Source organism: Myotis yumanensis, unplaced genomic scaffold (genome assembly GCF_028538775.1).
Source record: "Myotis yumanensis isolate MYYU_CA2020_CCGP unplaced genomic scaffold, mMyoYum1.0.hap1 SCAF_18, whole genome shotgun sequence".
Taxonomy (NCBI): domain Eukaryota; kingdom Metazoa; phylum Chordata; class Mammalia; order Chiroptera; family Vespertilionidae; genus Myotis; species Myotis yumanensis.
In genome coordinates this window covers 5,478,534-5,489,717 of record NW_027223769.1, presented here as the reverse complement: position 1 = coordinate 5,489,717, position 11,184 = coordinate 5,478,534, and the positions used below count along the sequence as shown (strand labels likewise).

General features: G+C 46.8%; 1 protein-coding gene across 1 annotated transcript in view; it reads left to right on the top strand.

The window, feature by feature from the left end:
• The first annotated feature begins 5,406 nt into the window (after positions 1-5,406).
• Positions 5,407-11,184, top strand: part of CATSPERG (cation channel sperm associated auxiliary subunit gamma) — a 43,636-nt gene continuing 37,858 nt past the window's right edge. The window contains exons 1-3 of the mRNA XM_070397912.1: positions 5,407-5,660; positions 6,323-6,606; positions 6,694-6,747. Of these exons, the coding sequence (XP_070254013.1) occupies positions 6,352-6,606; positions 6,694-6,747 (309 nt within the window). The 5' untranslated portion in view covers positions 5,407-5,660; positions 6,323-6,351. The remainder of the gene's footprint in view (positions 5,661-6,322; positions 6,607-6,693; positions 6,748-11,184) is intronic.

Genomic DNA, 11,184 nt, shown 5'->3' with positions numbered 1-11,184 from the left:
TCTTCCTCAACAGGAAACAGGATCCCAGTCTGGATCCGAATGGCACAGAAGACGCTGTTCTTAGCCACAGCACTACTGTAACAGCTGTTCCCATTTGTGGAGCACTAAATGCATATTCTGTGAGCTTTGGAGCCAGCCTCCTTGGGCTCAAATCCCAACTCAGTTGCATACTGCCCATCTCCTCGGGCAGTCACTTCCCCTGTGATTCTCAGGTCCCTCATCTGTAAAATGGCAATAATAATAGCACTTCACAAGATGACTTCACAGAGCCTGCCATGTTATTCTGTGATGCTTTGACCAGGCCCTGTTCTGGGTAATTTACATGAGAAAATATAATATTATCCTCGCTCCACAGATGAGGAAACTGAGGCATGGGAGCGGCGTTCCTTGTTTTAGACACAGAATTAGGAAGTAATTGATTTCCTGTCTGTCCCTGCCCCCTGCCCAATGATACATCAGCAATAGCACTTACACCAAAGGCCCATCTACTGAGCTGTTACCTCTCCCAAGCCCTATGAAGGTGACAAGGGATGGGCATCTGAGCCAGGTCTTGATAGACAAATGGGAAGGGCATTCCAGACAGAAGGAACCATGTATGCAAAGGCCTGGAGGTAGGAAAGCATGTTAGACATCAGCTTCTGTGACGAGTGTGGAGTGAATGGGGGAAGGATAGTGGTGTAGTTGACATGGGCCCCTCTTAAGTGTCTTTAAATGATCAGCTTGGGAAACAGCTTTTTTCTTGAGGACACTAGAGAATCATGGCAGGGTTTCTACCAGAACAGGATCATGGTTGGGTTTGTGCCTTAGGAAATCCCCCAGCTTTTCTGTGGATGTAGATGAGAGGGGGAGACAAAGGCTGGGTGCCCAGGGAAGGCTATGGCAGGAACAAAGCAGAAGATCATGGCGCTGGACAGAGCCAACAGGAGGGGGTACAGGTGGAAGGATGCTCAGAAGGCCAAGTGGACAGGCCATAGGCCTTATATACTTGGGGTGGGGAACAAGGCCATGGAAAGGTACAAGGGATGGTCAACTGCAATCGAGATGGGGGCCTTGGAGAAAGAACAGGTTTAAGGGAAGATGCTGAGGCTAGTTTGGAACATGGTGAGTGTGAGGGGCTAAAGACACCCAGAGGAAGTTATCAGGAGGCCACAGAGCCCCCAGGGCTGGGGCTCAGAGTAGGTGAGGCTGGAGACAGATGCAGGAACCAAGGCCATGAGGTAGGAGTAAAGAGAAGACCAGCCTTGAGAAATCAGCCTAAGGATATTTATATTTTGTATCAGTAAGGAAAGATTTGGGCAGTGGGTAACAAAATCCAGAATGGCACGAGGTGAAACAATGAGATGAGTGTATATTGCACATCACCAGAGTTGGGGAGAGCTCTAGGCATAATACAGTGACAGTTCCAGGAGAGTCTTGGACCCCAGGTTCCCTCTCTGCGCTGCCACCCTCAGCTGAATGTTTGGCTCCCACATGGACTCCCCTTATGGCCCCAAAGTGGCTGCTGCAGGCCCAGGCATCACAAGCAGATGTGGTAATTTTTAGTACAAGAAGAGAGTGGCATCTTTTTCCATGCTGTCTCTGAAATCAAGAAAATCTTTTCCTGAAGCCTCCCAGCAGACTTCCTCTTCCATCTCATTGGCCAAAATTGCCTCACATGCCCATCCTGAGCCAATCATTGTCTTGAGGAATTCAGGATTAGCTTAGATTCTTCAGGATTCCCCCTGTTCCCCAGAACTGAGGCTGGGGGTAAGGTTTCAGCTTGGAGGCTGGTGAATACTTGAATGAAATTGGGCTTCTATTAGAAAGGCCGAAGAGTGGGAGGATGGGTGGATATTGATTAACAAATCAGCCAAGGCCATCATGTATAATTATGCATGTTGGGACCTACATAAGCGATGCCTGACTGGCAGGGTGGACACAAATAGGGTCTGAAGTTCAAGGCTAAATATGCCAAAAGGAGGCTTCTTTTTCTAAGTAAAGGCCCCATATGGTGAGCAGTGTCCCTTCAACCAATGTCCTCATACTAGAGAGAAGAGTTTACAAAGAAGACAGAAAAGGAGTTCCAGAGAGGAGTAGGAAAACCAGGAGGGTGGGGAGTATTGGTAAGAGAATGAGAGTATTTTAGGAAGGAAGAAGTCAACATTGTCAAATCATGCTAAAAAGGCACACAAGATTGTTTTAATAATAATAATAGAAAACACATATAGGATTTACTATGAGCTAGGCACTGCTCCAAGCCCTTGATGCATAATTTATTTACCCCTCTTATCAACTGTTAGATACATTCTCACCACATTTTATAGTTGAGGAAAGGAGGCCCAGAGAGATCAAATGATTTGTCCAAGGTCACACAGAAGTGCAAAATGGATTTGAGCAAGGTTTTGATTGGTCACCTTGTCCCATGGGAGTTCAGAAACACATACTGTCGAGCTCTTTCTCAGTCTCACAGTCTTCTGTCTCCTCACCATGCTAAAGTCAGCAGCTCGCGGGGAGGCAGTTGTTTCTCCCCTTCTTGAAAAAGAAACCAGACCTTGTTCAGTTGGAGACATTTTTAAAAAGGTGCATGCCGCTCTAGCTGGTTTGGCTCAGTGGATAGAGCTTCAACCTGCAGACTGAAGGGTCCTGGGTTCAATTCCAGTCAAGGGCACATGCCCAGGTTGTAGGCTCGACTCCCAGTAGGCAATGGTTTTCAACCTTCCTAATGCCGCAACCCTGGCCATGTATCACAAGACCCCAGGGAAGGAAAGTGTTCAGCCACCGACAAAGTAGAGAAAAGTGTTTCAGAAGGTGCTACAGCATGCGCAGTCTGGAGAGAGAACACGCCTCACCCAGGAATTCAAGTTGCTCTGTGTAACTAGGCTGTGGGCTACATACACCTATAGGGAGAAAAGAGAAGAGCTGGATAGGAAGGCCAACAGGCAGGGTTCTGCAAACCAGCTTTGGAGGTTTCCCTGAAGTTCCAGGGAGTCATGAAAGGTTTTAGAGCACTGGTTCCCAAGGTGTGGGCCCAAACCGTCAGTATCAGCATCACCTGGGTGGGGGGGCACCAAAGTTTACCACCTAAAAATATGCCTTTGGAGATGCTGATTATTTCAAGCTGGTTATTTTTAACAAGAGATAGAGGACCTGCTCCTGACGGGATGGGAGCTATCGTCAGAGATAACTACTACAATTCAATAGGAACCAGGTGTGATAGCAGGGTGGACCCTGGAAAAGCTTAATTGACCGGAGTCCTCTCTGTGTCCCATTGTTAAACAAGGCTCAGCAAACATTTACTTACAGAACATCTGCTTTTCTATCTCCACGTGAATTGCCTTCCTGCCTTAGAAGTGGCAAACCACAACCGCCTTAGCTCCAGAATGGCATATGAACCTCAACTGCCCCAAGCCTCTTTGGGCCTGCTGTTCTAGGGCACCCCTGCATGTACATCTGAAATAAACTTGTGGCATTTTTCTCCTGATAACCTGTCTAATATTAATCTAATCATAAGTCAGAAGAACTTAGAGAGGTGGGAGGAAATTGTATTTTCCTGCTTCCACACCTGGAAACTTGCTAGAAGTACCACATTTTCAGACCCCACCTCAGACCTACTGAATCAAAAACTCAGGAGGTGGATCCCAACAACCTGTTTGAACAAGCTCTTCTGGCAAGTCTAATACACACTAAAGTTGGAAAACTACTTGTTTAGCGTAAAGTCAGCTTTGCAGTTCATCAAGAAGTAATGGTCTGCCTGGTGGCTCAGTTGGTTGGAGCGTCTTCCACACATCAAAAGGGTTGCAGGTTCAATTCCCGATCAGGGCACATACCTAGGTTTCAGATTCACTCCCAGTGAGGTAGCCTAAGGGAGGCAACCAACCCATGTTTCTCTCTAATATGGATGTCTCCTCTCTCTCTCTCTCTCTCTCTCTCTCTCTCTCTCTCTCTCTCATCAATAATAATCTATATATAAAAGCCAAGCGACCGAACAGCAGAACGACCAGAATGACCAGTGGCTGAAAGGACAGAACAGGACTGACAGCTGTGTCCTTAACCCCTCTTCCAAGAAAAAGCTGCAGAATGTATCAGTTACTCAGCCTGCCCTTATCTCGGCCAATGGGAAAGTGGGGAAAACTAGCCCAAGGCCAAGAGTATGCTAGCCACCCCCCTGTCTTTGTGTAACCAGACCCTAGCTGCACCCTGCCCTTGCATTATTAGCCCCCGCCCCCCTCCCCCCCCCCCTCACTCAACCAACCGGAATCGACCAAATCAGTGGTCAGAGTGTGCCTCCACCCCCCAACCCCAAGCCCTATAAATTCTTTGTTCTCTTGGAACTCGGGGCTCTCTCTTGCATCCAGTAATAGAGGCGGGGGGCGGGGGGCGGGGGGCAAGTCCCGAGCTTGAATAAAAGACCCTTTGCTTTTGCATCGGAAAAGGTTCCCTGGTGGTGGATTATTGGGGACCCCGAACTCTGGGCATAACAGTGGCTATGACACAAACTGCAGCCCAACTGGCCGATGGTGGGGTGGCCCCTCCCCCCTGTGGTCCCCCACCCCACCCTGATCAGTGATTCTAAGTAAGTAAACGCTCTCCAGCCTTCATAGACCAGGCACCTGAATGATGAGTGATCAGGAGGAAAACTGCTCAAGGTCTGGACCATCAGTCAGGTGTCCAGGAGAGGTGCCCAGCCAACCACCATCTTCCCCGCCCCCGACTGCCCCCCACCCCAATTGGGGGCAGGTGGCAGGACCCCATGCATGGGGCTTCTAGTAATAATAGTAATAATAATAATAATAATAATAATAATAAAACATCCTCGGGTGAGGATTTTAAAAAGTCATGGACTGAATCCTTGTTAGGCATCAGGATATAAATGGAAATTGTTAACCTGAATATTTATTTATTGTGCCAGGCACTCTTCCGGTGTCACCTTATTGACTTCCCACAATAACGCTACACGATGGCTGCCTTTGTTCTGTTTTGTTGAGGAGAGTGTTAAACTGCAGTCAGATTAATTTCCACAAGGAGACTAAACTCTTTTTAGGTGTAGCATTTTTAATATAAAAGCCTGATTGGGTAGAAGCACGCGTAGGTATCACAAACTTCGTCTCCAACACCCTCTGCTGGCCAGTCCGCGCCGCCAGCCTGACACAGGCGCGTTGCCGTGGAGACAGCCCAGCCCGGGCCTCGCGAGGCGGAGGGCGGTTGAGGAAGTGCGGGCGAAAGCGGGCGGGGCTGGAGCGGCCAAGCGACGGTTGGCCGGTTTTACCGAAGTGACTGGTACCTCGGGGTGGGGAGAAAAGGGAGGTGCCTGGTGCCATCCATTCGGGCGAAGGGGGAGGAGAGGAGGGAGAGGCAAGGGGAGGGCGGAGAGCAGAGGCACCGCGCGGAGGCGGGGAGATGCGGAGAAAGGGCAGGGCGAGAAGAGGCCGGGCGTGGAGCCCATTGAGTCCAGAGCATGGAAAGGGGTGGTGAGCAGAGGGGGTGAGACGAAAAGGTGATAGCCCCGTCATTGAATGAAGATAGGTGCAGGGCCAGGAGAGATCGAAAGGCAAAGTCTCTAAGGGACGGGGCGAGGCGTAGGCTCGGGAAGAGCAGCTGGTCCAGGTCCAGGGGGAAAAGATCGCTGATAAGGGGCAGGTCGAGGAACTGGGAGCAAAGGCAAATCGGGAAGCAAGCTCTGGGTGAGAAACGGGAGGGGACAGGGAAAGGGGCGGGCGGGGCAGGGCGTGGAGAAGGTCCAAGACCGGGAGCGGGCGGGCTAGGTACAGGATCCCGTAAGCAGGCAAGATCCGAACGAGGAGAAAGGGGCGATACAAAAAGAAGTGGGCAGGCGGGCCAATAAGTGGGGATGAGGCGAGTTGCAGGTGCAGGTGCGAGATCTGGGGGAGTAGCAGGACTGGGGGGCGGGGGGGGGGGATAGGTGGGACGCAGCCAAAGCGAGAAACAGAGACCGGATGCAGGGCAAGTGTAGAGCAAAAACAAGGATGGTGCAAGGTTGGGGGGAGCGATGAGGAGGTGGAGCGAAACCAGGAGCGGGGGCGTGGCCAGGAGCGGCGGTAAGGGCGGGACCCGGAGAAACAGCGGAGGTGGGATTTCGCTTCCCAGTAGAAGCAGGACCTGGGGCATCAGCGAGGTCTGGAGCAGAAGCGGAGCCCAGAGCAAGAGCAGGAGCGGGACCAGGAGCAAGAGCAGCGTGGGGGCCAGAAGTCCTAGCAGAGGCGAGGCCCGGAGCAGGTGGGGGGCCAAATGCAGGAGCTGAGCGAAGCGAGGACAGAGGTGGGATCTCAGAAGGTGGCCCCGGAGCGCAGTCTTGCTAGCGGGTGTTGACTCCTGCATTCTCCAGGTTCCAGCTAAGCTGCGTGCTGCCCCGTGATGAACCCTGCTGGCCCTTCGTGGCCGAGACTCCGAGTCCTGTGGGTGCTGTGGTCACTGATGGCGGTGCTGTTGTCACCGTGGAGGCTATGGGCTGTCGAGGATAACCAGGAGTGCACCTGGCAGGTTGTCCTGAACAAGTTCGAGACGATAGGCAAGAACCATGGGAGTGACCGCTTCTTTGAGCAAGAACCCCTGGACACAGTGGACAATTTGTTTGGTCTTCTGGTGGACGCGCCTATCGACCCGGAGGAGGTGAGGGGACTGGGGTCAGGTGAATGGGAGAGGTCCTGGAGGTGCATCTGAGTGGGCTCTGGACATTTGCCCAACCTCTCCTTGCAGAAATACCTGGGCTTCCCTTACTACCTGAAGATCAACTACTCCTGCAAAGGAGAGGTGAGTGTTTGCAGCTCGAGCGGGCTCATTCTGTGTGAACCTCAGTTTACCCTTTTCTAGCTTTTTAATGGTAGTGGCACCACCAAACCCTAGGAGCCCTTAAGGATTCACAACGATTGCCATAGCCCCACCAGGCACATAGTAAGTGCTCAAGTGAGCCTTTTTTTTTTTTTCATTAAAAAATTAAGATATAGCCCTAACTGATTTGGCTCAGTGGATAGAGCATGGGCCTGCAGACTGAAGGGCCCTGGGTTAGATTCCAGTCAGGGGCATGTACCTTGGTTGCCGGCACATCCCCAGTAGGGGGTGTGCAGGAGACAGCTGATCGATGTTTTTCTCTCAGCGATGTTTCTGACTCTCTATCCCTCTCCCTTCCTCTCTGTAAAAATCAATAAAATATATTTAAAAAATTAAGATATAATTCACCTGCCATAAAATTCATCATTTAAAATGTACAAGCCAATAATTTTAGTGTATTCACAAACTTGTGTAACCATCACCACTAATTCTAGAACATTTTCATTACCTCAAAAAGAAACCCTGTACCCACGCCCCTCCAGACCCTGGAGACCACATTCTGTCCCTATGAATTTGCTTATTTCAGGCAGGCAGTACAATATGTAGCCTTTTATGTCTGGCTTCTTTCACTTAGCATGTTTGTTTGTTTGTTTTTGTTAATCCTCACTGCAGGATATTTTTTCCATTGATTTTTAGAGAGAGTGGAAGGGAGAGAGGGAAGAGAGGAGAGAAAGAGAGGAATAGAGAGGGGACATCCATGTGAAAAAAACACACCCATTAGTTGACACCTATATATGCCTCGGATTAACCTGCAACCCAGGTACGTGAACCTTGACAGGGAATCGAACCCTTGACTCGGAATCGAACCCACGGCCTTTCAGTCCTAGGGCTGAAGCTCTAACCACTAAGCTACATTTTCAAGGCTCATCCATGTTATTGCATCTATCAGTATTTCCTTTTTATGGCTGAATAATATTCAACTATATAGATTTTTTAAATCCATTAATTTATAAACATTTGGGTTATTTCCACTTTTTTGGCTGTTCTGAACAATGCTGCTATGAACATTTGTGTACAGATTTTTGTGTAAACATGTTTTCAATTCTTTCGTATATACTTAGGAATGGAATTGCTTGGTTATATGTTAACTCCCTTTCACTTCTGAGGAACTGCCAGATTATTTTCCAAAGCAGCTGTACTACTTTACATTCCTATCTTTGAGGGTTCCTGTTTCTCTTCATCCTCAATTGTCTTTGTCCACCTTTTTTATTATAGCCATCCTAGTGTGTATGAAATGGTATCTCATTGTGGTTTTGATTTGCATTTCCCTCATAACTAATGATTTTGAGCATCTTTTCATGTACTCTTTGGACATTTATCTACTTTTGGAGAAATGTCCATTCAGATCTTTTGCTTGTTTAAAAATTGAGTTGTCTTTTTATTGTTGTGTTGTATAATTTCTTAATATATTCTGATACTGCCGAAACCGGTTTGGCTCAGTGGATAGAGGGTCAGCCTGCGGACTGAAGGGTCCCGGGTTCGATTCCGGTCAAGGGCATGTACCTGGGTTGCGGGCACATCCCCAGTGGGAGATGTGCAGGAGGCAGTTGATTGATGTTTCTATCTCATCGATGTTTCTAACTCTCTATTTCTCTCCCTTCCTCTCTGTAAAAAATCAATAAAATATAAAAAAATATATATATATATATTCTGATACTAGTTCCTTATCAGATGTATGATTTGCAAATATTTTGTCACAGTCCATTGGTTGTTTTTTCACTTTCTTTTTTTTATTAATTTAATTTATTGGGGTTGACATTGGTTAATAAAACTATATAGATTTTAGGTGTGCAATCCTATAACATCAGTTATATTGTATTGTGTGTTCACCACCCCAAGTCAAGTCTCCTTCCATCACCATTTACCCCCTTACACTCTCTTCTACCTCTCCACCTTTCCCTCTTGGTAATCACCGTGCTGTTGTTTGTGTCTATGAGATTTGTTGTTGTTGTTGCTTAATCCTTTTACCTTTCCCACCCAACCCCCTGTCCTCTGACAGCTGTCAGTCTGTTCTCTATTTATGAGTCTCTCTTTTCACTTTTTTGATGGTGTCCTTTGAAGCACAAAAGTTTTATGTTTATTGAGATATAATTCACATACCGTAAAATAGCACAAAGTTTTAAATTTCAATGAAGACCAATTTATCTTTTTTGTTGTTGTTGCTTGTGCTTTTGGTATTGTCTAAGAAGGCTTTGTGTAACCAAAGGTCATGAAGATTTACTTCTATGGTTTTTACTAAGTTTTTAAGTTTTAACTCTTACATTTAGGTCTTCAAAATATTTGGAATTTTTGTATGTGGTGTGAGGTAAGAAACCAACTTTGGCCCTAGCTGGTTTGGCTTTGCAGATAGAGTGTTGGCCTGTGAACTGAAGGGTCCCAGGTTCAGTTCCGGCCAAGGGCATGTGCCTGGGTTTCGGGCTCGATACCCAGTAGGTTGTGTGCAGGAGGCAGCTCATCAATGATTCCCTCATCATTGATGTTTCAATCTCTCTCTCCCTTTCCTTTCCTCTCTGAAATCAATAAAAATCTACTTTAAAAAATAAAATAAAATATTTTTAAAAAGAATCCAACTTTGACATGTAAATACCCAATTATCCCAGTACCATTTGTTGAAAATGTCATTCTTTACCCCAGTAAAATGTCTTGGCACCCTTGTCAAAAATCAATTGACCATAAATGTAAGGGTTTGTTTTGGGGTATACTTCTATTCCATTGTTCTATATGTCTATCCATATGCTGGTATCACATGGTCTTGATTACTATAGCTTTGTATTAGCTTTTCAAATTGGAAAGTTTGAGTTTTCAAACTTTGTTCTTACTTGGCTCAAGTAAGTTTTTTTTAAAAAAATATATTTTATTGATTTTTTACAGAGAGGAAGGGAGAGGGAGAGAGAATTAGAAACATTGATGAGAGAGAAACATCGATCAGCTGCCTCCTGCACACTCCCCACCAGGGTTGTGCCCGCAACCAAGGTACATGCCCTTGACCGGAATCGAACCTGGGACCCTTGAGTCCGTAGGCCGATGCTCTATCCACTGAGCCAAACCGGCTATGGCTCAAGTGGCTTCTTTTGTATATCCTTAATTATAGGAGTTCTGGTCAGCTAGATTTCAGGGGGTTCTGTAGTTTTGTTGTAATTTTGATGTTATGGGGGAAAGCAAGTACAACATTTACCTCCGCTATCATTTTTGTTTTCTTTCACAACTTAAAATATTTATTCCACTACCTACCAGTGTCCATGGATTCTGGTTGAAATCAGCCTGAATGGTCAAAACAGGATGTTATTTCATCACATTCTCCATAATTGAATCAATGCAATTAATTTTGTTTATAGATAAATTTGTACTGCTCACTATTATTTTATACTGCTTGACTATCCCTGACTTTCCTCCTGAGCCCCAGATCTGAGGTTCCTGAAGCCTCCACTGAGCCAAACAGGTGGTTAGGGCTCAAGTAAGCTTTTTGAAGACAATGGAATGTTGTGGTCCAGAAGTGAAGTTCTGGAGGCTGCAGACTTGGGTTTGAATCTGCCACTGATTAACATTTACTTGGAGGAAGAATAGCATGATTGTTAACAATTTGAGCCAGGCTGCCTGGGTTCAGATCCTATACCATAATAACTGTGATCTCAGGCAAGTTACTTAACTTCTCTGTATCAAAGTTTCCTCATCCTTAACAAGGGTAAGGTAATGATTGTGTCAACTTCATAAAATGATTAACTATGTGTGAAGCTCTCAGCACAGTGTCTGGTTCACAGAAGGGCTTCAGTGAATGCTAGCAATAAGTTTCTAGAGCATGACCCTGGGCATAGAGTTTTACTCCATGAACCATCTCTCCTTACTTGTAAAAGTATGGTAATAATACCTTTATTCGTTCATGCAACACTTACTATGGGTCAGATTCTCTTTTACAATGGAGTGGGGGTACAGTGATAAACAACACAGCCAGGTTTTCCTTATGGATTCAGCCCATCAGCAGAGCAATCGGTAAGTACATACATACAATAATTTATGAAGGGTAATCCATGCAGAGATGAAAGCTTGTGCAAAGGTGATTAGACCCGTTAAGTGTCTCACCCTGGTCTCAAAGCCCACTCTGGCCTGAGTGCAGCCTTCTTGCATATGCTTGATCCATACACTTGGAGTACCCTTCTTCCCTCCTTCCATCTCCACCCTAAGCCCTGCCTGCCCTTCTCAGCCCAGCCAGGATTCTGGCATCTCTGGGAGGTTGTCTCTGGCTGCCCCCTAACTATCTTCCCCAGTCTTTACTGTCCCATCCCACCTTTACCCCAGGTCCCAGCCCCCAAACCTCACTATCTTTTGACTATTGAGGGTGGCAGAGAGTCTCATTTCTGGAGG